This window comes from Lampris incognitus, chromosome 6 (assembly GCF_029633865.1).
Source record: "Lampris incognitus isolate fLamInc1 chromosome 6, fLamInc1.hap2, whole genome shotgun sequence".
Classification (NCBI taxonomy): domain Eukaryota; kingdom Metazoa; phylum Chordata; class Actinopteri; order Lampriformes; family Lampridae; genus Lampris; species Lampris incognitus.
The window spans coordinates 33,392,261-33,419,275 of NC_079216.1; the positions used below are offsets into that span (position 1 = coordinate 33,392,261).

At 45.6% G+C, this 27,015-nt stretch overlaps 1 protein-coding gene across 1 annotated transcript in view; it reads right to left on the minus strand.

The window, feature by feature from the left end:
• LOC130114712 (lymphatic vessel endothelial hyaluronic acid receptor 1-like) overlaps window positions 1–27,015 on the minus strand; it is a 47,255-nt gene that overhangs the window by 13,036 nt on the left and 7,204 nt on the right. Inside the window, exons 2-3 of the mRNA XM_056282597.1 lie at window positions 12,307–12,342; window positions 11,175–11,340 (exon numbers count right to left, since the gene is read on the minus strand). Coding sequence (XP_056138572.1) covers window positions 11,175–11,305 — 131 coding nt within the window. The 5' untranslated portion in view covers window positions 11,306–11,340; window positions 12,307–12,342. The remainder of the gene's footprint in view (window positions 1–11,174; window positions 11,341–12,306; window positions 12,343–27,015) is intronic.

Consider the following 27,015-nt stretch of genomic DNA (forward strand, 5'->3'; position numbering starts at 1 on the left):
TGTCAGGTTAACAAACATTTTTAACAAATGACTCTAAATATTGTTCTATTGTATTTAAAGTTGAAATTTTCAAGAGAAATCTCTTCTCACTACTATTTTGCTTCACTTCCCTTCATTTGTCAAAAATGATTTTTAACCTGACATAGGTTAATATTAGTTAGCTCCATGTCTGGCTGGCAACAATGAATATTACGTTATTAACTGAACTACATTAAATAGATATTATTAAATATTATTTTAGAAACATGCTGGTTGTGGCATTGGTCAAAAGTTGATGCATGTTCTTACGCATTTCTCCCCACCCCTCATGTTTGTGCCCTCAAACTCTGTCACAGCCTCTCTCCCTTGACATCAAAGCAATCGCCCCATCTCCCTTGACATCAAAGCAATCGCCCTCTTTCCCTTGACACCTGCTGTCGCCCTCTCTCCCTTGACATCAAAGCAATCGCCCTTGACACCTGCTGACCCCCCCCTTCCCCCCGGTACACCAGCTGGCCATCAAAGCAATCGCCTGCTCTCCCTTGACATCAAAGCACTCCCCATCACCCTTAAAAAGCCTCCACTGTGGACCAGTCTTCACTGGAACGTCGCCATTCATGGACTTCTGCCTGCCAGTCAACCTGCCACTGAGCCAACTCCTGCTCTACCCCTGAGATCGGTCACTTCAATAAAGACTTGATTTCTTCCCTTACCTGGTTGTCCCCTCTGCTTCTGGGTTCTTTCCAGATACGTGACAGTACGTTCCAGCCACTATGGACCCAGCAGACCATTCCACCACAGACCTGGCCACGGTCTGCCAGGCTGTAGCCAACCAGGAATCGGTCCTCGGCCAGCTCAGCCAGGTGCTACAGGAGATGGCTGACGCCCTCCGTGAGCTCAGCTCAAAGATCTCCGGAATCCAGACCCAACTTTGTGCCTCCGCTAGCCCGGGACCCGCCCCTCCAGCTCCGCCACCCTCAGCGCCCTCAACTTCGGCTAAGGAACCATGGGTTGCCCCGCCCGATAAGTATGATGGAGATTTTGGACTTTGTCGCCCTTTTTTGATGCAGTGTGAGATTGTGTTTAACCAGCAGCCCCATTCATATTCCACGGATGGAGCCAAAGTCGCTTACATCATGGGTCTTCTCCGGGGAAGCGCTCTGGATTGGGCTACAGCGGTGTGGGAGATGCGGGCCTCCACGTCCTCATCCTACGCTGAGTTCACCACTGCTTTTCGCCAGGTTTTTGATCATCCCGTGCGGGGAAAGGATGCTTCAAAAAGACTGATCTCTCTCCGCCAGGGTTCCCGCAGCGTCGCTGACTACTCAGTTGAGTTCCGTACGCTATCAGCGGAGAGCAGATAGAACAACGAGTCCCTCCAGGCCGGGTTGTCCAACGGTCTAAGCGAATCCATAAAGGACGAATTGGTTTCCTACCCCGAGCCTGGAGGGTTGGAGGAATTGGTTACCCTGGACATTCGTGTGGACAACCGTCTCCGGGAGCGGAGGAGAGAGAGGACGCGCCGCTTTCCGGGTCACAACAACTTTCCACGGGCCACACCTCCAAACTCTGGGGGCCGAGCTCGCTCGACTGAGGCTGACGTCCTCCGAGAAAGCCCGAGGCGTGACTCTTCCCCAGCTTCGGAGCCGATGCAACTCGGCCGCTTCCGGCTCAACCCGGAGGAGCGTCAACGCCGCATCACCGAGAACAGCTGCTTGTATTGTGGTCAGCCTGGTCACTTTCACGCCTCCTGCCCTCACCGTCCGTCAAAACTAGCAGGCTCACGAAGGAGGGGGAGGATCCTCGTGAGCCCAACTGTCTGCCCTCTGTCTCCTCGTCCACGTACCCAGTTGCAAGCTACAATTAGTTTTAAAGGTCAGTCCACTAAACTTTTGGCTTTAATTGACTCTGGAGCTGATGAAAGCTTTTTGGATGCAAGTGTTGTGAAGTAGTTAGGTCTTGCCACTGTGAGTCTGGACCAGCCTCTTGAAGCTAATGCCCTGGATGGACGTCTCCTGGCCCGGATAACCTCTAAGACCGAGACTGTGCGCCTCCTGTTGTCGGGAAACCATCAAGAGGAGTTAAGTTTTTTTGTTATCAATTCTCCATTTGTTCCCATTATACTTGGTCATCCCTGGCTGGTTCAGCATAGTCCCCATATTGATTGGTCATCGGCCAGAATTTCAAGTTGGAGTCCCGTCTGTCATGCCATATGCCTCCAGTCTGCTCTGCCTCAGTCTGTCCCCTGTAAGGTGTCAAGCCCTGGCTCCAGGAATGCCAAGCCCGATGCTCTGTCTCGTGTGCATGGGAAGGAGTCTGAGCCCAAGCTCCAACCTGACACCATCGTTCCCTCTACCTGTGTGGTTGCGGCTGCGGCTGTGGAACATTGAAAGGGAGATCATGGCAGCACAACAGACTCAGCCTGACCCAGGTAACGGTCCCCCTGGGCGCTTGTTTGTTCCAGATGCTGTTAAATCTAGTGTGTTGCAGTGGGCTCACTCTTCCAAACTTACCTGCCATCCTGGAGTAACCTGTACCCTAGCCTTCCTCCGTAGGCGGTTCTGGTGGCCTTCCATGGCGGAGGATACCGGGTCTTTTGTTTCTGCCTGTCCTGTTTGTGCCCAGAATAAGCCCTCCACTCGAGCCAGTGCCGGTCTGCTGCGCCCCCTGCCTGTTCCACACCGTCCCTGGCCGCATCTGTCCTTGGATTTCGTCTCTGGTCTGCCCGCCTCCGACGGTAACACCGTTGTACTGACTGTTGTTGATCGCTTCAGTAAATTTGTTCATTTTTTGCCCTTGTCTAAACTGCCTTCGGCTCGAGAGACTGTGGATCTGCTGGTCAGGGAGGTTTTCCGGGTCCACGGTCTTCCCCGTGGTATAGTGTCTGACCATGGTCCCCAGTTCACTTCTGCGGTCTGGAAGGCTTTCTGCTCTGCCATCGGTGCCACCGTCAGCCTGTCATCGGGGTTCCATCCTCAGACCAACGACCAGGCCGAGAGGGCCAACCAGGCATTGGAGACTGTTCTCCGCTGTCTGGTGTCTGCCAACCCATCCTCTTAGTCCTCACAATTTCCCTGGGTAGAATATGCCCATAACACCTTGCCATCGTCTGCTACTGGGTTGTCCCCTTTTCAATGCCTTTACGGCTATCAGCCCCCCCTTTTTCCTTCTCAAGAGGTAGACATTCTGGTTCCGTCGGTCCAGGCCCATGTCCGTCGGTGACGTCGGACCTGGCGGCGAGCCCGTGCTGCACTGCTCAGGGCCTCCGGCCGTTACCAGCGCTTGGCGGATCGTCATCGCACCCCTGCTCCGGACTACTCCCCTGGTGACCAGGTATGGCTCTCTACCAAGGACCTACCATTGAAATCGGACGCTAAAAAACTGTCCCCCAGGTATATTGGTCCCTTTTCCATTGTCAGTCATTAACCCCTCTGTGGTCCGTCTGAAGCTGCCCCGCACTCTCCGGGTTCATCCTTCCTTCCATGTGTCCTGCCTCAAACCTGTCTCTACCAGCCCTCTAGTTCCTCTGGCCCCCCACCCCCACCTCATCGTATGAGCAACAATCATCCGGCTTACACTGTTCGTCGTCTCCTGGACTCTCGTCGCCGCGGTCGCGGCCTGCAGTATCTCGTGGACTGGGAGGGATATGGCCCGGAGGAGAGGTGTTGGGTCCCTCGTCGCCTTGTCCTGGACGCGAACCTCATCCGAGACTTCCACAGGACGCACCTTGACGGGCCTGGTAGGTCGCCCGGTGGTGCCCCTCGGAGGGGGGGTACTATCACAGCCTCTCTCCCTTGACATCAAAGCAATCGCCCCCTCTCCCTTGAAATCAAAGCAATCGCCCTCTTTCCCTTGACACCTGCTGTCGCCCTCTCCCTTGACATCAAAGCAATCGTCCTTGACACCTGCTGACCCCCCCCTTCACCCCGGTACACCAGCTGGCCATCAAAGCAATCGCCCGCTCTCCCTTGACATCAAAGCAATCGCCATCACCCTTAAAAAGCCTCCACTGTGGAACAGTCTTCGCTGGAACGTCGCCATTCATGGACTTCTGCCTGCCAGTCAACCTGCCACTGAGCCAACTCCTGCTCTACCCCTGAGATCGGTCACTTCAATAAAGATTTGATTTCTTCCCTTACCTGGTTGTCCCGTCTGCTTTTGGGTTCTTTCCAGATACGTGACAAACTCATAGATTTCACCGAGCTTCTGTACTAGCAGCAGCATCTAGAATGGAGGTAAGTCGGTCAGCTGTACCACTTAGGTTAGGCTACCTACCTATGTATTAAATATCCATTGTCAAGCTGTAATATTGGGGAGTGAAATTAACTGCCAATGGAATTACTGTATGTCCACACACACACACACACACACACACACACACACACACACACACACAAACACCTTGTGTGTCACAAAACACATTGAAATGGTTCATTGTTGAAATATTAGCATGTCCTGTAATGTAGTTTTAGCTTGACTTTATGTATTTATTTTTTCACTTTCATTCTCTCTTCTCAGGACACCATTAGGAGACAGATCCTGACCCGGCTCCTGTCCAAGTTTGAACTGGGACTCACAAGAGAGCCTATCGATTTGGATTATTTTGAGTTTATGTGTAGGCAGGAGTTGTATTTGTGCAATGCGCTGTCAAGGCATGTTGATGTACCGACAGACATAGTACAGGCCCTAGAGAACTTTTTTAGGCATGTGAGGGACCACCTTGAGAGGCAACACACTGGTAGTGTCCAGCCCGATACAGTACCTGGGGAGGTGGGGCATCCCAGGTTTGATATTGATAGGGAATGCTTGGAGGAAGTCCTGGAGCTAGACCTCCCTGTTCCCTGCATCGCAAAGATGCTTGGTGTGTCAAGGAGGACAGTGTTTAGAAGGATGAATGAATTTGGTCTTTCTGCTAGACGTTACCATGAAATTGATGATGAGGAGCTGGATAATGTTGTGCGGACCATAAAGAATGAGATGCCAACTACAGGCTACCGCATGGTTAAGGGGAGGTTGCGGTCTATGGGTATCCATGTTCAGTGGAGGAGAGTGGCTGCATCATTGCACCGTGTAGACTCCCTGGGCATTCTCTCAAGACTGTCAGGCCTAGGCTGCATTTTGCGAAGGACCTACTCTGCCAGGAGCCCCCTTTCTCTGTAGCATGTGGACACAAACCATAAATTAATCAGGTTGGTACTTATGAATAATAATAGAATGGTATACATGTATAGGCTATTTATTGTGCTGGTGTAGTAATTACAGTCAAAACTTTGCTCCCAAGGTACAACATTGTGCTGTTTGGAGCAGTGGATGGGTACTCCAGGAAGGTAAATTATCGTTTTGTGTAACATGGTTTGTCTCTTGAAGCTAAAAAGATATTTTTGGTAATGTATTGTGCATGACTGCCTGAAACTTACCATAACTTAAAAGAATTTGCATTGTAATTTTATAAAATAGATAATGTGCCTCAATGCTGCCACCAACAACCTGGCTTCAACGGCATTTGCTGCCTTCAAGCAGGCTACGGAAAGATATGGCATTCCCTCAAGGTAAACCTTTTTTTTAAAATGTGAACATATTTGGCATGGGATCAGAAAGATCCACTTCATTTTGATCATTTCAGTTCAGTTCTTCACCTTAATACTTTCCTGTAGGACTGAATTTTATGTGCTCAAAGCTGTGTGGAGAGGTAAATGTTAAGTAGAGGTTGTAATGGGTCTCTTGTACTTGAGTCGGCTGTATGGCACTATCAATGTTACCAGGGCACAAGTTGCCACAATAGTGTCAGCCTCTTTCTAGGGATGGGTCGGAGCCTTTAAAAAGCTGACAAAGACTGTTGCCATGTATGCTGTATATTAACTTAATATACAAACACTGGTGTTCAGTGGTTTGGATGTTGAGATGTATCTAAGCCACACTTGACATGTTTACACAAATCTGACAAAACTTGTCACAAACTTTGCCATTTTGCACTACTTTATCTCCTGTGCATCATAGGGTCAGAGGTGATCAAGGCATTGAGAATGTTGACATTGCCAGGTTTACGTTCACTATGCGGGGTACCGACAGGGGAGGCTTCATGTCAGGAAAAAGCATTCACAACCAAAGGTTTGTCATGTCTGCCTCATTCATTAATTCTCTATAACAGTGCACCTCAGCGGCCATTGTGCCTTACTTATTAAAATTCTTCTGGCTGTTGTTAATTTGGCAGGGTTAAAGAGATTGTATTTGTCGTTGTCATTAGAATCGAACGTCTGTGGCGGGACGTGAAGACCTGTGTCACCTCCAAATACTACAATATGCTTCGGAGTCTGGAACAGGATCAGTTGCTGGATGTTTCTTCCACAGGTTCGAACCAAAATCACTTTTACGGAGCTTGTCTGAAGAGTATTGCTAATGGCGTGAATAACAATAACATTGTCAAAAAAGGTTATTTGGTTCTAAAAACATTTATACGTGACTATTGTGCTATTTTGTGTTAACCTTGATGCAAGCAGTCTTCAGAGGCAAAATTAATCTGAAATGTTTGACTGCCAGTACTGGCTAAAACCTAACCTTCATATTACCGACAGTGGATATGTATGCATTACTCATTTCATGGTTTAACCCCTGCCTTTACCTATCATGAACTCAACAGAAGACCTTTTCTGTGTCCACCTGGTCTTTCTCCCCAAACTGAAGATGGACCTTGAAAGTTTTGTGGAAGGTTGGAACAATCATCCTGTCCGAACTGAAAATGATAGAACTCCTGAGCAGTTGTGGTGGCTGGGTTTGATGACCACAGATATTGACCAGCCAGAAAACATTGAGGCATGTTTTCTAAATATTGTTAAGTGCTAAAACCTTGTATAGTGTCTGATAATTGGGTCAGGTTTTGGAATCATGTAACCTTGGGGGTGGTATTGTTCTATGCAAACAAGTACTATTATGTCAGATACATATTCTGGGAGGATAGACTACCAGCCACAAATGCCATGTAAAATTCTGCTTTTTCTCTTCTAGGATATTGAGGGGCCAGACATTGACTGGGATATTGCCATGGACCACAATGGTGAAACAGGAGGAGTTATTGTGGTTCCTCACATTGACTGTCCGGTGAGCGAGGAACAAAGGGAAGGTGTTCAGGCCCTCCTTGAGCAGAGCGACCAAGACATGGCCGCTAGGGAATTGTACCTCCTATGCCGCGAATATTTGAGCCCCTCTTTACTCCCACCACACCCCCCAAGGACTCCCCCACCCACTGGTCTCTGGTGCGACCCTGATTAATTGTATTAATAAACTGCTCATTCAGTTACATCAGCCTACCTCCTTGTGTGCCATGCCAGAAAATCTATTAGTTCTCTTGTAGATAATTTATCTAATTTAACTGTGCCTTTTAGGTAGCAGTCCACTAGCTTTCTGAATTGTTTCAATTGCAATAGATTCTTGGTCCTGCTTTGTACAATTAACAAAGTTGGGGTTCACTCCAATATGTTTGTAAATACAACAGTGTATGCAGAGGTACCTAGCTATGCTTTGCAGCATTTACTTATTCTGAAGTTTTTCTGAAGTAGGCCTATTAAAATCTGGCAAAACAAGATTAACAATAAAGCATTATTTGTAGGTCCAATGTTAAAACATCTACAGACATACAGCAGCAGATTTGGAACATTATTGATGTCAAAATGTATGACTTGTTCTGATATTACAGGGGACATACAACAGGGTGGTAGTTGAATGTCACATTCTACCTTGTTCCTTGGCTCTACTGTATTTAATGCAATGCAAGTGTGAATGGTACATGGAACTACCAAAATTGCTTTTAAACAATCTAGAGGCAAGTGATAACCGTAGCCTATTTTGGGGTGTATCAACATTTCCCATTTAAAATTTGCTATTCAAACTTAAACACTTTGGTAATTGCAAAAAGGTCCCTAATTTAAATAACACCTTGGTTTTACTTAAACCAATTTTGGGATGCTGTCTGTGACACTACATAGCTCTAATGGATAAATATAATTACAAATGTAGTCATTTTATGTACAGAATTTTATTTCAAGACAAGTTGACCGGGATAAAAATAGTAAACACATTCGGCCTTCTACCATTAACATGGCTGTGCCCGCTAAACTCATAGCAACAATCTACTGGCCAAGATACATTTCTTCTAGACGACCTGTTAAAATTATCAAGGTAAACAGTTTCTTGGCAGAATCTTTACTTCAAGACAGGCAGTAGAAATGTTGACAAACGAAAAAAATAGCAGCGGAGTTCGAAAACGAAGTGGTAATGGCGTCTTCTTCGGGGACTGGGAGTTCACTTTCCTGGGCTTTCTGAAAGGAGGGCTGTCAATCAAATCTCGCTCTTCAGAAACGACCAATCACAGCAGAGCCAGTACCAACCCCCTGGTTCCCTCCCCCACAGTACCAAAAGTTTCGAGCGAGAGAGCAGAAATTCAGTTCACACGAGCAGAAATCAACTTGGAGAGAGCGGAGTGATTTTCGAGTGGTTGTTTGGCGCGCTGGTCACAGATTCCTCCTCGCTCGCAGCATTTTTTTTCCTCGCTCGGGGAGCAGTTTCCTCTGAGTGCGCGCGCACAGAGATAATTTGCCCGCTCGCAGTTAATATCTACGTGTGTGAAATAATATAATACGCCCGAATGCATGTTTTATCGCGCGAGTTCTTTTTGGCACTATTCTGTCGCCATAAGAACGTAGGTGTGGTGAGGTCAGGGAACTCTGCGAGCAGTCGTTGATACGTATCTCCGGCGGCGAGCATGTTTGACAGGCTGAGCGTCCGCGCACCTCCCAGTGTGCACGCGTATGTAGCGAAAGAGACAACATCGATCAAGCGACAGTTTGTAACATCCACCAGCAGCCTGAAGGCGCACAGGAAGTCCGCACCCAGGAGGGGAACCGACACCGTGGCCATAACGAAATCCCGGCCGAAACGCCGCCCGCCGAAACACACCACCACATACCTGGTGCCGTAGGTACGTATGGGCGTGCCGTTCGCGGCATCCATCCGGGGGCCTTGACCGCCGGCCATGGTGTCCGCGGCCGTGCAGGCAGGATGCTACGCTGAGCGCCCGAATCGACCAGCAGCCGCCGGCCAGATAAGGCGTCCTTGATAAATAACAGCCTGCTGTGAGCGCCGGCGCTCATAGCTGCTGTTGAGCGCCGGCCCTGGCGTTTCCCTGGACGCTGAAGCTGCATGGCGGGCGACACTGTTTGGCCCTGGCACCAAACCTGTTGTGGTAATAACACAACCCGCTGTCACGCTGGCGGCGGGCAGCCACCGCAGCCGCGGTGCCAGCTGCGTCCTCCAGCGGCGGGGGCGAGGTCTGGGTGGGGAGCGTCGCATGAACGAACTGCTGCCGGTTGGCGAGGAAAATCCTGTCCGCTTCCGCACCCAGAGCGCGGTAGTCTTTGGTGGATGAGAGGGGGGAGCTGGCTAGCGCTGTGCGCACAGACGTTGGGAGCTGCCGTAGAAAAATATGGGTGAAAATGAAGGAGGGGTCCGCCGAGCCCAAAAAGGCCAACATGTTCTCCAGCAGCTCAGAAGGTTTGCCATCGCCGAGTCCGTTGAGTGACAACAGGCGATCCGCCTTCTCCATCTCCGACAGCTCGAGGAGCTGCAAAAGGAATGCCTTGAGTGCGCCGTATTTTCCCACAGCCGGGGGGGGGGCTTCCAGTAGCCCCATAGCTCGGGCCGTCGTCTGGACATCGAACGCCGCCACCACATGGAAATACCTCGTAACATCCCGCGTTATTTCTCCCAGCTCGAACTGGGCTTCAATGTGCTGAAACCATGGCCGGGGACTGTGCTGCCAAAACTCGGGCAACTTCACCGTCGCTGCTGAGATGCTAGCGCTAACATGAGCCATACCGTTAGCATCACTCGGAGCCGGAGCGGTGTCGTCATCGCTTTGGGTCGACATGTTCGTTGTCAACGTGCAGGGTCACCAATGTGGGAGTGCAGGAATGAGGAGACGGAGAGATCGAGTTGAGTCAATTCCGTTTACTCGCCACACAAAACAACACCGATACAGCACAATCTCTCGTGGCAACCTGCTAACCGCTAGGATGCTGCAAACATGGCTCACCCCGGAAACTCTAAGCAGTGACTACGTCAGCACTCTGAATGTCCGCCTTAAAGGGGCATAAGCCCCTGGTGAATCTAACCTCATTTGTGTATCACCACAGTTTCCTCGTTTACTCGTTTTGGGCCAGGGCATCATCAAAAGCGGCAGGATTAGGAGCCACGCAATAGTCATGCTCTTGCAGGCAGCTGCTGACATCCATCTCACTATTAGAGGAGTCCAGAGCTGGCAGAGGGGCGACAGCAGGACGCTCCCGGCGCTCCCACACACTTCGCCTGGGTGCGGGTTTGGAGTACTCATTCCACTTAAGAGTGTGGGGACAGCTCCTTTCCTTTCTTGAGTCTCCTTAACATACCCGTAGCTGGCACAGCGAAATCACCCGGTTCAAACTGCCGCCTGCACGCTTTTGTATTCTTGGTGACGGTAAATGCATCCCTCTGAATCTTCGCTAGCCACTTAGCTCTATCCGCGCAGTTACGAGGAAATGAATGGAAACTTAAAAGAGAATTATAGTGTGCCGAATTCGCACACTGTGGCACACAACAGTACTCAGTGAAGCCTGATTCACAGCGTTGATACTTCAATGCCCCTTTTTGCCCTGTTTGATTGATTGATTTTTCGGACAAAATTAAGATTTCGGACAGATAAGTTAGCAACTAACTAATGATTCAGTAGGACGTAAGCATCCGGTTGTACCAGAAGTTCTTATGCAAACAGACACACCCGGAAGTTCCACAGCGCGACATTAATCCACCGAGCCTAATTTGAACCGGAGAGCCCCTTGTTGGTAGTCAACGGAATAGACCGCTACGCTACCAGATACCCCATGCTCAATACATTTTGACCTTACTCTTCTTTTGGTGTTGTTAGAGTGACTAATGGACCAGAGTCCATTGGTACTGGAGTACTAATGGATAAGAAACCAGATCAACTTTATTCACCAGTTGAAAATATTCAGCAAAAAGTCCTGGTGACACTGGTGCGGGTATACACCAGCTAACCTTCTTAAACTTCTACTTATGCACGGCACAAGAACAAGAGGACCAAGTATACATTCAAATGCTATTTTCTACTGCACCAAACCAACTCTGCAATAATGCATGTATCAGCCTACTTGCATGTCTGCAGTCCCAGCTGAAGGGCTCTCTCCATCTGGGCTGTGGTCGCTATGCTGACGTTGAGATATTGGCAAGCGTCTGTCGCATTTTTTGCATTGAGGATGTATCTACCGCTCTCAGGTACCATGAAGATCCCAGCAAATCTGTCTCTTCTGGGTACAGCTGGACAAGGCAAATATATCAAACCATAAAAGACACAATTCTGTGACGGTTACATCTCACATCTCTTTATGGAGAGGAAAAAAAATTACCCAAAGTTTATCATTCAATATTTCACATCTCAATGTCATCTGATACAAACAAACCAGCCTGGGAAGGTGTCTACTGAAAAGCATGGTGACCTGTTTTAAATTTTTTTTACCATCAATCCTTTTGTAAGAGGGTATGGCCTTTTCCTAACAGCGGGTATCTGATTTGGTGGCAAAACTCTTCATATGTACTTCTAAAAGCATTAAATGTGAAAATTAAATGTGAAAATTAAAATTAAGTTAAATATAAAAAGGCACAGCCTTCTTTACAGCTTACGTATGTTTACCTTACTGAGTAAACGTACCTTTTTCTGTTGTTGATCTAAAAAAAAAATCTGCCACATTTCCAAGTTAATGTGGGCAGTAAAAACTGAATGCAGAGGTGTGTATTGTTATCTCTGTAGAATAAATATAAAAAACACTTCCAATTTTCCCACATTTACCTAATACTTGGAATTTCTAAATTTTCTATATCTAATTTCTTTATCTAATTTTTATATGTCCAGTTTAGCTAAAGGCTTTCTCTACATTGTCTTACTACTCCAACAGTAGTGATGTAGGCTTAAAATCTAATGTAAAAACTTTATGAGCAACAAAAAGCAACCAATGCAAGGGTCAGGGCCTTTGTTCTTCTATGTATGCCTGTAGCCATACAATAATGTACAAGGAGAGAAGCATTAAAGTGGATAAGACATTACATAAATGCTAAGGAGATGGACGGATTCTTCTCCAAGGTGCTGTACATAGATGCATTAAAAGCTGACATGTTATCATTAACATCACAGAATAAAATTGAGGAAGTCAAAGGCAGAAATCAAAATCCAATCTTCAAAATAAATTTTTTTCTCTGTGTAGGCAGAAAAAAATAAAAATAACTTACCTTTAATTTGACTGTGGTCCAAAGCCAGGGTGTGTACTGCAAGAGAAAGGAGAAGAAGGTTAGGGAAAAGCCAAATTCTGGCCATATTTGTTGGTTCAGCAGCTGCTATAGGATTTGACTGAAGTGCTCAAGAGTGAGGAAGAAAATAGAGCAAATGAAAGGAACGACTCTCGTGGCAAAATGTTAAAATGAATGTGTAACGGAAAAAGGAAGCGAGAAGGTCAAATCTGCTTAATGCCCCTCTATGTGAGAACACACACCTCAACAGGAGATGGCCCTCAGCAGCAGTTGCTCTGGATGTGCAACCCTTTTCACCCAGAGGTCACTCGTGTTTGGTCATGCCATGGAAGCACACCATGTTTGACATGTTCATATCCCTAAACGAATGCCAATTCTGTCTACACATTGCAAAGGTGAAACATTAAAAACATACATAGCATACAGTACAGAAACATATTACCAACAACCTTGCATTAAAACATACATTTGCCAATAGATATCCCATGTTGCATGATTCGTTTCATTATTAGGGAGGCAATAATTCTGTTTAACTCAGTGTAGCACCAAGCTATAAGTATTAACAACCAAGTCGTGATTGCAGAAAGAGCAAGGTTGTATTTCTTGGCAGCCTGTTAGTTATTGGATGCTTTTTCTGCCTTGCCAGCATATCTGCTAAGAAGTAAGGGCTAATCTGACAGGCCAGTCAGAGGGTGGGGGAGGACAGTGTACGGGTGGGGACTTTCCTTACATTGTTGCCCTGTTTTTTCCTCTCTCCCTTTTACGTTATCTCCGTCTCTGTGTCGCCAGCCGTCTCTCCTTCTGTCTGTAGCTGTTGCTTTCTCTCTCTCTCTCTTCCTTCACTCTACCCAATAATCAAATCCCTCCACTATTCAATGATACTGTTGTGGTCCTTACAGTGTGTCTGCTGTCTGGTGGGCCACATTGCTCTATGGCCTACAGGTTAAATGCTCCTCTGGGTTTAAATCAACAGAGGAATGTCTGTCCCGTGGCGTGCATCAAAGAACACCCCACCCCCACCACCACCATCGGTTCACAGACATACCATCTCTGTTCTCTTACCACGAGTGCATATATTTTCAGGATGGGTGGTAATCACATTCCAGCCCTGGTGGTGTTGGGGTCACTGTACTACTAGAGCTGCACAAAACCGCAATACAGTCTTAAGTAGATATTAATACTGTATTATCATTCCTCAAGAGCACCAAGTCAAGCAGTCAGGTTTATTTATACTCAAACTACTCTTATTTAATGTAGATGTAGGTGTTTTAATTAGTATCTGGTGTATAATCAATACTGCAATCGAAACCACCTACTTGGTTGGGTAATCTGTATATACTGTATAAACTGCAAGGAATCTATGAGCGTGCGACCATCTCTTTATACTTTTGCATGTCTCCATGGTCCTTGTGTCAGCACCTCAAATAGCTACGTGTGCTCCTTTTTGCTTTTTCATCTGTGTATACCCCCACAAACATCCTTATGTTTATGACCAGTGCAATGTTGTAATGTTTGAATACTATACAGCAGAGACCCTTTTTGGACAACGTAGTGTCTCCTAATAGTCAACTGGTTAAATTTTTATTTTGTACTCTATAGGTAATGACTAAAAACTGCTTTCTGTCTGAGTTGTGTAGGTGAGTGAGACACACATTCACCGGATTTGGAGATCTGTGGGGTTTATTTTTCTTCACAAGGGGAAAAAAAACAAAACAAAACATGGGCATCAGTCACATAACTTGTCCTCCGCATCTCTCCATACAGCTCCGAGCATACATGATCACTCAGTTTGTCATGTAAGATGTAGTATATGGCTTATTATGCATATTGACCGCAGTATAAAATATAAACGTGTCTCCCCGCCTGCTGTCCAATGACTGCTGGGGTAGGCTCCACTATCCCCGCGACCCTGAGAGCAGGATAAGCGGTTTGGATAATGGCTAGATGGATGGATAATAAACATAAAAACAGTACAAAATATAATGAATGTGTAGTAGTGTGATGTTGTTGCACTGTATTATGAACAGGGCATGGTATATTTCGGAGGAGGTAGTGGGTCTGACTCTGCGTTGTGTCATAAATGAAGACAGACTTTCCCGAGATGCGCGTATGTGATATGCTCTCATCCCGCGCCTGTATTTGTGTGTAGAGAAACATTCACGTTATGAGTTTCTTACATGCTCTCATTCCGTGCCTTTCTACAATAAATCCCAAAACAAAGAGGAAGTCATGCCAGCAGAAACCAGACAAGTGCATTTCACAATAAAATGCTTGCTACCTCCGCTTGGATACATCCCCCGCGATTTCCCAGAAAAAGGTGCCCACTCATAATGTGAGTGGGCACATAATGTGAGTGGGCATCAAAGGCTCAATGGTGTTTTAAGCCCCCAACGTACTCTTCAAGGCAGCGCTGCATGGAAGGCACTCCCTGCCCCCTACAGTTTCAGCCAATCACAGCACTGGGGCTAGATTTCAACTTTTTCCCTCCTTCTGCACTGATAATACTACGAGCAAAGTGTCATGTTGTGTCAAGCCTTCTTCGTATTTTAATAATAGCGATTTTCATGTGTATTAGCAGTAGTGCGAGTAGTGCCTCTAGTGCATCCATTCAAAAATCCATTTCTCCCAAAAACAAAAGAAACGTCAATCTTAAAAGTGCAGCGTTTGACGTAAATATCCTTTTAAACAAAAGTTTGACTCACGTACATTCACAAAAAGACCCTAGATTGCAATTTGGCGACAATTTTGCTTTAACTTACTTAGCTGCTATGTCTATATGTCTTACAACTTATCTAGCAACAACTGGATGCCCAAAGGACCAGTCTGCTTATTTAAACAACTGCGAGACAACCTAGTTTTAAGTGAGCTGCACAAAGGCATGGTTGAGTGGATGTCTTTCCAAAACTCCTTTAGGCACCCAGACCAGCATTTCACTATGCAGTGCAGGGGGTCAGTTGAATTGTCAAGGGCAATTTCAAGCATGCACCATGTACAAGGGCAAGTCATACTCATTCCCAGTGTATGCTATCAGAGGGCAGTGTGTCAATAACTTACTCAGCCGTTCCACTGCAGCAGAGATGGGCCTTGTGAAGTGAGTCGAGGAGGACCATAATGTTTTTGGAGAGCATGGCACTCTCAAGACAGAGCCTGTAAAGCTACAGTTAAAGGACAATGCCACACCATATGCAGTGCACACAGTGCGCAGGGTCCCAATACCGCTAATGCACAAGGTTAGAGAGGAGCTGAGCCGGATGCAGGAGAACGGCATTATAGAGGAGGTAACAGAGCCAACAGATTGGTGTGCCCCTATGGTGCCCATCCTGAAAAGGTCTGGAAAAGTGTGAATGTGCATGGATCTAAAGAAACTGATGAACAGGTCGAGAGAGAGAGATTCATCTTACCTAGACCAGAAGAGATCATAGTCAAGCAGAGCAGAGCAATGGTGTTCTCCAGCCTCGACGCAGGCTTGGGATTTTTCCAGATCCCTTTGCACAGCGACAGTGCCAGGCTGACGACGTTCATCACTCCATTCGCCAGGTACTGTTTCCGACGCTTACCTTTTGGAATAATGAGCGCACCAGAGATATTTCAAAGAAAAATGACAGAGACACTGCATGGCCTACAGGGAGCAGCTGTGTAAATGGACGACATAGTCGTGTACGGAAGGGACATGGAAGAACACGACCTTCGGTTTCAGAAAGTCCTGGAGAGAGTCGAGTCTGCTGGACTTAAGCTCAACAAGGAAAAGTGTGTGCTGAGGCAGAAACAGCTTCACTTCCTGGGACATGTGATCAATTCCACTGGCGTGCGACCAGATCCAGCCAAAGTGGAGGCTATCTGAGAGCTTACCACACCAGAGAATGTGCAGGACCTGAAACGAGTCCTTGGCATGGTGAACTGTCTCGGTAAATACGTGCCAAACCTATCCAGAGTGGGCCAGCCACTGTATGAGCTGCTAAGGTCCAAGACAGCATGGACCTGGGGGCCAGCATAACAGACAGCATTTGAGAGGCTTAAAGAGCTCCTGATGACATCGCCTGTGTTGACATTCTACGACATCAACAAACCCACCACACTCTCAGCTGATGCAAGTAGCTATGGGATTGGTGGCGTGCTACTGCAGCTCCATAGGGAAGACTGGAAGCCAGTAGCATACTGCTCCAGGAGATTGACTGATGGGGAAACCAGATACGTGCAGATTGAAAAAGAGTGTTTGGCATGTGTCTGGGCCTGCGAGCGGTTTGAAAAATACCTCTATGGCCTCGAGAGTTTCAAACTAGTGACAGACCACAAGCCCTTGGTCCCACTAATGAACAGCAAGGACTTAGACAATGTTCCACTTCGGTGCCAGAGACTTCTTATGCGGCTCATGAGGTTTAAACCCATAGCTGAGTATGCACCTGGAAAGACACTCATTGTGGCAGACACACTGTCAAGGAGCCCTGTGCGCCACACGAATAACAAGAGGGACACACTGAGATGTGGAGTGCTACATCGCAGCTGTCATTGAGAACATGCGTGCTACTCCACAGAAGCTGGCCAGCATCAGAGCAGCCACAGCAGTGGCTGAGACGTTACAGATGGTGATCAGACACACCAGGTCAGGGTGGCCTGAACACGTGAGTAAAGTCCCAGATAACTTAAGAGAGTATTTTCCAATGAAAAGTGAACTTTCAGAGTATAATGGAATGGTTACTAGGGGATGTCGAATAGTGATACCTGACACATTGAAGACAGACATTCTTGATACGATTCATGATGGACATCAGGGCCTCACAAAATGTCGGGAGAGGGCAAACGCCTCTGTCTGGTGGCCGGGCATTTCCTCACAGATAAAACACAAGGTCTTGTCATGTCAATTTTGTTGTAAGTCAAGAAGAGCACAGAAAAAAGGAGCCATTGATCTCTACTCCGCTCCCTGACAGGCCAAGGAAGCGTATAGCTCTGGACCTGTGTGAGTACAACAAACAGAAGTATTTAGTTATCTCAGACTACTACTCTAGATACATAGAGATTCTACATATGACAGCAACCAGTGCTCAAGTCACTCTGAAGCTAAAAGCAACATGTGCCCAGTACGGCGTACCGGATGTGGTCATGAGTGACAATGGGCCACAGTTCTCAAGCACCGAGTTTGAAGACCTGGCCCGTGAGCTCGATTTTAAACATATCACCTCGAGCCCGCACAACGCACAAGGAAATGGTCACGCTGAAAGGGCCGTGCAGGCTGCCAACAGAATCCTGAAACAGAAAGACCCTTTCATTGCACTCATGTGCTACAGGTCAACTCCGTGCAGCACCATGGGAGCCAGCCCAGCTGAGCTCCTAATGGGCCGGAAGATCAGGACGACGCTTCCTACCCTTGAGAGAAACCTGCAACCTAGATGGCCTAATTTGCAACGGATCAAGCAGAAGCACAAGGCCGAAAAGAAGAAGCAAGCCTTCTATTATAACCAACATCACGGGGTGAGATCCCTACCTCCACTGCAGCCAGGTGGTCATGTTTTCACCAAGCTGGACCACCAGAAATCCTGGACAACTGTAGTAGTGACCAGTGAGTGTCCCATCACACTCTTACCTCATCCAGACACAGCAGGGTGGAATGTTCTGACGTAACTATCGCCATCTCCAGGTGATGCCTGCTGCAGAGCCAGCTGGGAGCATAGCGCCTGTCTCATCTGTTTGCAAGGATGCCAGTCAAGAGCCCTATGACAAAGTTGGACATGGGACTGGTCCACACCCCCCCAGTGTCAGCATACATGGTGGTACAGAGAAACTGTCACAGACCAGGTCTGGACGGCTCATTAAACCAGTTGTTAGACTGGACTTGTGAGTGACTGTGTTCTCACATCTCATGGCCTTTGGGGGGATATACATTTATGAAAATAGGGGGGAAGAAAAGGGTGAACAAAAGAAAAAAAGTTCCAGATGGTAAACTATATAACTAACGAGTTATTTGGAAATGTCAAAAGTTCCAGAGTGTAATAGGTTGTGAAATGTTAAACTGAATGTTGAAGCCTTATTGTTGCTCTGTGTGGTAAGAGTTTTATTGATGCTACAGAGGAATAGCACTGTTTACATAATGTTTAACATAATGTTATATCTGTTTACTTTAAAAGGTGAAAGAAAAACTAAAAGGGGGAGATGTCATAGTATTACAGTTAATACGGTAATGCACACGACAGTGATGGAAACTGTGAGATGTGGCTGTACATGAAGGGGGTTTTACGACAGTATACTGCGTGAAAGTCGTGTTGCACACATGTGATCTGACCTATTAGCTGAATAAAGTAGACACTTAACCTGCTCCGTTTGACTGGACATTCCGTGATTTATTACACAAATCATTAAATAATTTTGCCCACATCAACTAATTTTCTTTTATAGTGAGAAAATATTAGAAACATAGGCTAAAATAAATACTTCAAACCAGCATACCTTCATGTAAGGTGGGCACTTGATAGGTATACAATAAACTACAAGTGCTAGTTTAAGGTACTTTTCAAAGAGGAGTAGAGGAATGAAAACACCAAAACACCTATTACATTTTACTCAACGGCCGGCATTTATTTTACTGTAACATTAAACACAAAATAGAAAATTAAAAACAAACCTTTCAGAGCTCTGACGACATAGCCCCCCCAAAAATAAAAGTAAACAATGTTCATCTACCCGGGTAGTATGTTTTTGTATTAAGTGTGGTGAGATCTCAGCGCTTATCTGCCCGATCAAATGAAGACATGTGGAGTAGAACGCCTCCGGTTGCTGGCGAGATGTTCCTCTTCACGCCCTCTGCTCGTCTGCCGCGGGCGATATGTTCAATAGACTGTCCCACATCATCAACTAAACATGACCAGATCTGACACTAATATCACTCAAAAATCCATATCCATGAACATATAGCAGCTTACAATTGGTATACATTCGATTCTCTCCATCGCTGCACATGTGAAACAGCTTCTAATAACACTTTCGTTAGTTTAACTTGAGATTAACCCCCCCCCCCACACTGGTTTTTGCTTACGTTGGTACATCTCATCTGCTTGTGAAACAAATCCATTATGCTGTTTGCTAGCAACGCACATGGCGAACACTTAGTAAGACACTCACCGGAGAAAAGAATACAATTCTCGAGAATCCCCGTCAGAATGTCAACCCCGTTCTGTTTGTTACTTGCTTAGAGGTGGGTTCTGTGGAGAAAACCCTCTAACTATCTCTTTAATTCCGTTTTTTCTTTGAGCTAAAGGTTTCAACTTTATCTTACTACTCCCTGCTGGTTTCCGACTTCGCTCTTCCTCTCCCTGAGAAACGTTGCAGTAGGTTTCACTATCTGCAGCGCCACTACTGCCCTCTACTGGACTAAAATAATATGCAGCTGAAACATATAATTAAAATATACCTAGAAATGGGAAATTAGACCGTAAATAACCTAACCCTGCTTGTAGGTTATTTTTGAGTGGGTTACATCCTCCCTCCCTTAATCTGCATGCATCCTTGCATGTTGCACCCTACACTACCTCAGATGTTAAAGGTGTTAAATGTCATATGTAAGGTACAGAATCAAAGGTAAGGGTTTGGGAGAAAGCTTGGTCTAACCCAGTTAAAACTGAGTGCATAACAGTGACTAATGGGTTCCCTAAAGTTGGGTAGGTCAGCTTTTTGGGAGCCATTTTATCCCTGGATGATCTTCTTAATGGCACCTCAACCTCAGGAGCAACCTCAGTCCTCTCTGACTCTATTTGTTCTTTTACATTTCCCCTTTCCTCGGTAATCTTCATGACTGTATTTTTGGGGCTACAAAGCTCACTCAGGTCTGTGGCAGGAACATTAGGAAGGCTTTCCTCAGCTCTTAGAATGTCAGGTACCGATGAGTGTTGAACTTGACTTGCCTTGCTGTTTCCATCATGTCCAATATTCTCAGGTTGGAACACTGGAGCTTCGGGGTTTAGTGTAGACACGTCAAAGCTCATGTTGGCTTCCTGACTCTCAGGGACAAACTCGTTTTCCATCTGAGCATCCTTGTCATCTAAACCTTCAGTGTGAGACTTTTCCTCAAGTCTGGTTCCCTCTCGTAAAATCCCATTGTCCTGTTCAGCATCAGCTTGGGTGATTTCTGTTTCAGTCAAAGGCTGGTCATAAAGGGAATAATACTCGACATCATCCTCCATTTCAAACACATCCCCTTCATCTTCAACTCCATCCGCACCAGTAAGTGGTGAGTTATTAGGTTCCTGTCTGGACTTTAACTTTTGGGGATATGCTTCTGTGATGGTGGATGGGAGAAATCCACACGGCAAGAGCAGGTCTCTGTGTAAGACTCTTTCAGGTCCACTTGTGTGTTCCCGCACAACGACATAGACAGGGGAGTCTTGGATCTGTTTAACAAATTTGAATATGGTTTCACTCCATCAATCAGCGATTTTATGCTTCCCTCTGATGCCGACATTACGCACAAGGACTCTGTCTCCAGCTACCAGTGTGGACTCTCTTACTTTGCCATCAAACCTCCACTTGTTCTGTAAAGCATTCTTCAGACTGTGTTCAGTAGCTAGCCGATAGCTTTCCATTAGACTCTCTGTCAATTTCTTTACATATTCAGAGTGGGAGTTTACTACTTCCGTCTGGGTTCAGTCCAAAAGCTATGTCGACTGGAAGTCTCGGTTGCCGACCAAACATCAGCTGATAGGGGGAATAGCCTGTAGTATCATTTTTAGTGCAATTATATGCATGGACAAGGGGCTGCACAAAATCTCTCCACCTCACTTTGTCTCCCTCTTCAAGTATTCCCAGCATTTCAAGGAGTGTTCTGTTGAATCGCTCCACGGGATTTCCACGTGGGTGGTAAGGCGTTGTCCTTGTCTTTTTTATGCCAAGTAGCGTACACAGGTCTTTGATCAGGGCTGATTCAAAGTCGTAACCTTGGTCGCTGTGCAACCGCTCAGGGAACCCATAATGAATGAAAAAAATTATTCCATAAAGCTTTCGCCACTGTTCTTGCCTTTTGATCGGCTGTTGGCACAGCCACTGCATATTTAGTAAAGTGGTCCGTTATGACCAAGATGTTCTTTGTTCCTTTTCCATCTGGCTCCAGTGAAAGATAGTCCATACAGACCAACTCCAAAGGACGGCTGGTCTTTATATTCACCAGGGGAGCGCTTCTTTCTGCTTGTGCCTTTCTCTGTATACACCTCTCACAAGTCCTGATTTCCCCCCCACATCCATGGCCATTCGGGGCCAATAAAACCGGGCACGAACCAAATCCAGTGTTCTATCAGTACCCCTGTGTCCAACAGCATCATGCAGGTTCTCTAGTGCTGTTTTCCTGTATCTTGTGGGAAGGACAAGTTGATGGAAAGGCTCACCTTGGCTTATGCGCTTTCGATATAGGACCTCATTTGAGAAGAACTGCTCCTGTAGGAATTATATTCCCTTCTCCCTATTTAACAGATGTTCTGAAGAACTGACATTTCTCAGGTGAAAACTTTAAACCGAATTCTTTAATCTCTGGAGAACTCTGAGTAATCGGTCTTCATGTTCTTCAAGTGTAGCTGAGAAAAAAAATAACATCGTCAAGAAAAACCAGGACTTCACGCAAATTAATTCCACCCCATGCACTTCTCCATTACCCTCTGAAAAGTACTGGGGGCATTTGTAACTCCCTGCGGCATTCTATTAAATCCCCAGAACCCCATTGGTGTCACAAAAGCTGTTTTGCATTTATCTTCCTCTTCCATCTCCACTTGATAATAGCCAGACTTAAGATCAATAATAGAGAACCACTTTCACCCAGTCAAAACTTAAAAGGATTCTTCGATGTTGGGTAAGGCATATGCGTCTTTGATGGTTTGTCTGTTCAGTTTTCAGTAATCAACGCATAACCTTATGTCACCGTTCTTTTTCTTCACCACAACAATTGGAGAGGCAAAGGGGCTTTCTGATTCACGTATGATGTTAGCCTCTTGAAGCTCCTTTAGATGAAGTCTGACAGCCTCGTAGTCAGAAGGATGGATTGGTCTGGGCCTCTGTTTAAATGGAGATGGGTCTGACAGTCGTATTCGGTGTTTAGTTTCAGTGGTATGATCAAAGTCGAGGTCATTTAATGCAAAAACCTCTGAGACTGTGTTTAATTTCCTGGTGATTCTTTCCTTCCACTCCTCAGATAAGGGAGTCACAGCAAAGTCAAAAGTGAGCTTACCAGAATCAGATACATGCATGGAGTTGCACGCTGCAAAAGATGGGGTAAGGTGGGGTGGTTCACTTGATGTGACTTTGGCATCATGAGCTGGTAGGGATGACACAGCCTTAGGAAAAGAAAGTTTAGCAATGTTGTGGCCTTTGGATACTTTGATGTCATGTGCGATCTCACTTTTGACCAAAACAGGCATCTTGAAGGATGGAAATGGGGGACTTATCATAACGTAGCTACAAAACAAGAGACCAGCAGGTAGGTTTTGTCACGTGAAGTGAATCAATAAAGTTATAATATTGAATGGCACGTCTGCGCACGCGCATAGTCGATACAGGCACGTGAGGACAAGCAGGAAATACAACAAGACAAGTCAGTAAATCAGCAACGTGTGTCTGCGTCCGTCATTAATTAATATAGTTCATTTACGTGTACGAAAACGCTACAGGTTTGATTGAGGAGGCTCCTCTAAGAGGGTCATATCAGCTGCTACTGGGATATTCCTTACATATCCGTTTAAAGACAATCTTTCCCCTGCAGGAATTATGACACTCTTTTTGCTCTGCAGCTTCACAGTCTCAACTCTGCCATTTTGTTGGTTTATTTTGTATCTGTGACACAAATGTTTCGCAAGTGGAGAACAATAATTGCTCTTGGCCATGTGTCTTACACACTCATCCTGGATAAGTGCACAGTTTTCGTACAGGAGGTCCAGTGTGTTGGTGCCTATCAACAAGGGGACATCCATATTTGCTCTATGGTCAGGCACAACAAGCGCAAGGGTGTGAATCTTTACATTTTTTCCCATGATGTCCTTTGGAAAATCAATATGGGTTTGGATATAACCCAAATAGGGTACTTCCTGGCCACCAGCACCCTCTATGTCTAAAAGGTCTTGAATGGGGAAAATGGGCTGATGTGAAAGGTGACTTTCATGGAAAGACTTTGAAATAGTGGTAACCTGGGAACCTGAACTGAACTCCCTCAATGATGACAGTTGATGTACATTTTGGCCCTATCAACCCTCTTGAGAGAACACCATCAAAGGACTGAGCTGGAGAATGAGTTTTACAGGTGACTGGTTTGGTTTCTTGACTTTGCGTGGGACGTTTCGGTTTACTTCCGGGTGCAGTTAGTCCCTCCACTGCAACCTTGTCCAGTTTAAATGTCCATATTTGGTTTGCCATTCATCTTGTCTTGCTTTCAGTTCCTAATATTTCTGATCCACCAAAAGCTTATTTGGAGGATTTTCACACTGCCTTGCAAGATGGCCATCATTACCACATTTGAAACAGATCCAAGCCTTTGACCTAGGTTTTGGTGCTATTCGTTGGGCTTGAATTTCGGCTGCACTAGCTGAAGGGGTTTCTTTGGATGGATTTGTTTTGTTAGCATGTTTCTGCCTCCTTTGCTCTCTCTTTCTGGTAAGTTGCATTTTTAGTTCAGCAACTTGCTTCCATAAGTCCTCAGTCTCTGTGATGTATGTTTGGAGCACATTTGTGCTTGCATTGTAAGAGAAAGGCGCTTCATGCACGAGTTACATATTCACAGAAGATTTGGGCTTTGTGATCCCTAAATGACGCTGCACGCAATCTTGCTTTGCAGCCCTCCTGCCTTCCTCTGTCTTTCCGATTTCAGCCCTAACTGCAGTTCCAGGATGAGAGACTGATCCCAACATCCATGCTGAAACTGTCGCAATAACTGCTTATTAGCATCTGCTTTTGCAACGCCACCCCTCTTTATAGCTGTAGCAAGCAGCATCTGCAATCGCTGCAGGTATTCTGAGGCTTTCTCTCCCATATTTTGATGAGTGCTAAAGAACCTTGCAAAGATCTTTTCCCCATCCTCAACTAAGCCATATGCTGAATCAGGAAGTTTCACATAATCGCGAGGAGCTGCATGTGGGCCTAGCTGTCTGATTAAATCAGACGCTGGTGGAAGCAGGCTTTCTAGGGTTTTACGCCACTACATGTCGACAGGGGTTTTGTCCTGGATCATAAGCTCCACATGGAGAGACCATGTCTGAAAGTCCGCTTCATTTGGAGGCTTAGGAAGTTTGCCTGAAAAGGGATGAAGCCATCTGGATCCCTGACTTGATGTGCAAGAGTTGTCGTTTTTAATGACGTTCTACAATTATCTTTTGGACTTCAGGTGGATTGAAAATATCATTGTTTGAGGCTCCTCCGTTTACTAGAGCGGACTGTGTTACTGTTGTCTGTTTTTTTGCTTTAGTGGTAAATTTAGGGGAAGCATGCTGAGTTTGATCAATCTTGGTGCGTGGTTTATGGACTAAAGGAGTCTTATTATCATCAGAATCTGGTTCACTATCAGAGTTTGAGCTGTCACTCGAGTTTAAGAGGTTTGCCCGCACTATGGATGGGGATTTCTTAAGAGTAGGAGCCACTTTATAAGCCTTATCCACACGCCACATAATGTTAGGGTCTCTAGCACTAGGAAGGTACTGTGGAAGGTCAGGTGCCAGGTTTGTGACTGATTCCTCAGATTCGAACTCCACTAGAGCTTTAACACCATTATCTTGTCCTGTCTGTCTCACCCCAAGAACTTTGTTTACACACCCAAAAGTTGAACAAAGTTCGGTTATCTGTTCATCGGTATCAGCCGTGGTAATACCCTCAAAATACACAGACTTATTCAAATTTATACCATAGACCTGTTCAGTGTACATGGCTGCATAGAATTTCACACAATTTACAAAAGTAACTAAAAGTGTTGACAAAAAATAAATAAAATAAAATACTACGGTTTGAATTAACAGGTTCAACCGGCAATATAGAATTTTAAAAAAAATACCGGTCTCAATTTTTTCCACCTACTCCTCCTGGCTGGCTCGCCAAACTTATGTAAGGTGGGCACTTGATAGGTATACAATAAACTACAAGTGCTTGTTTAAGGTACTTTTCAAAGAGGAGTAGAGGAATGAAAACACCAAAACACCTATTACATTTTACTCAACGGCCGGCATTTATTTTACTATAACATTAAACACAAAATAGAAAATGAAAAAAAAAACCTTTCAGAGCTCTGACGAAATAGCCCCCAAAAATAAAAGTAAACAATGTTCATCTACCCGAGTAGTATGTTTTTGTATTAAGTGTGGCGAGATCTCAGCGCTTATCTGCCCGATGAAATGAAGACATGTGGAGTAGAACACTTCCGGTTGCTGGCGAGATGTTCCTCTTTACGCCCTCTGCTCGTCTGCCGCGGGTCCGTTGGCTATTTGTCCAATGGACTGTCCCAAATCATCTCAAGAAAAAAACCCAATCTGCATAGCAGGGCAACATTCAATGACTTATCAACTAAACATGACCAGATCTGACACTAATATCACTCAAAAATCCATATCCATGAACATATAGCAGCTTACAATTGGTACACATTCGATTCTCTCAATCGCCGCACATGTGAAACATAGCTTCTAATAACACTTTCGTGAGTTTAACTTGAGATTAACTCCGATTGGTTTTTGTTTACGTTGGTACAGCTCATCTGCTTGTGAAACAAACCCATTATGCTGTTTGCTAGCAATGCACATGGCGAACACTTAGCAAGACACTCGCCGGAGAAAAGAATACAATTCTCGAAAATCCCCGTCAGAATTTCAACCCCGTGCTGTTTGTTACTTGCTTAGAGGTGGGTTCTGTCGAGAAAACACTCTAACTATCTCTTTAATTCCGTTTTCTCTTTGAGCTCGCGTTTCAACTTTATCTTACTACTCCCTGCTGTTTTCCGACTTCGCTCTTCCTCTCCCTGAGAAACGTTGCAGTAGGTTTCACTATCTGCAGCACCACTACCGCCCTCTGCTGGACTAAAATAATATAATTAAAATATACCTAGAAATGGGAAATTAGACTGTAAATAACCTAACCCTGCTTGTAGATTGTTTTTGAGTGGGTTACATTCACAAGAAACAAAACAAAAAACATTAACACGGGCATCAGTCACATAGCTTTTCCTCCGCATCTCTCCATACTACAAAAAAACAAACAAACTCACGTACTAAACATCGCATCGCCTACGAGGCCGTTAAAATCCAACCATTACATGCTGCCTATTAACCCACGAGACCAGCGTGTGCAAAGCCCCGTTGAAGCTAGCACGAATCTAATTAAATTAGCCAAACACACATGAATAATACGATCTAAATCAAAATTACAAGTCATTTATACAATGGAGGATAGACCAATAAGTTCGTCAGCACCTCACCATCTGTATGACCATGGTATAACTTTAAGCAAAAGGGAAAAAAAAGAAAATATATGGCTAGGTAGAGAGGTTCCCGGCGTTGCCTGGGGAAAATGTTCTCATCAAAACAACCAACACGATCTGATCTTTACGATATAATCGATGATGAAATATATGATAATTTATGATGTTGTAAACTACTAATAAGACACGTTAGCCCCTAACTAAATCGTATCGAATCCCGCACCGGGCAAGAAAATAACCGGTTACAATATTGTAGCGAATTCGGGGGACAACGCAAC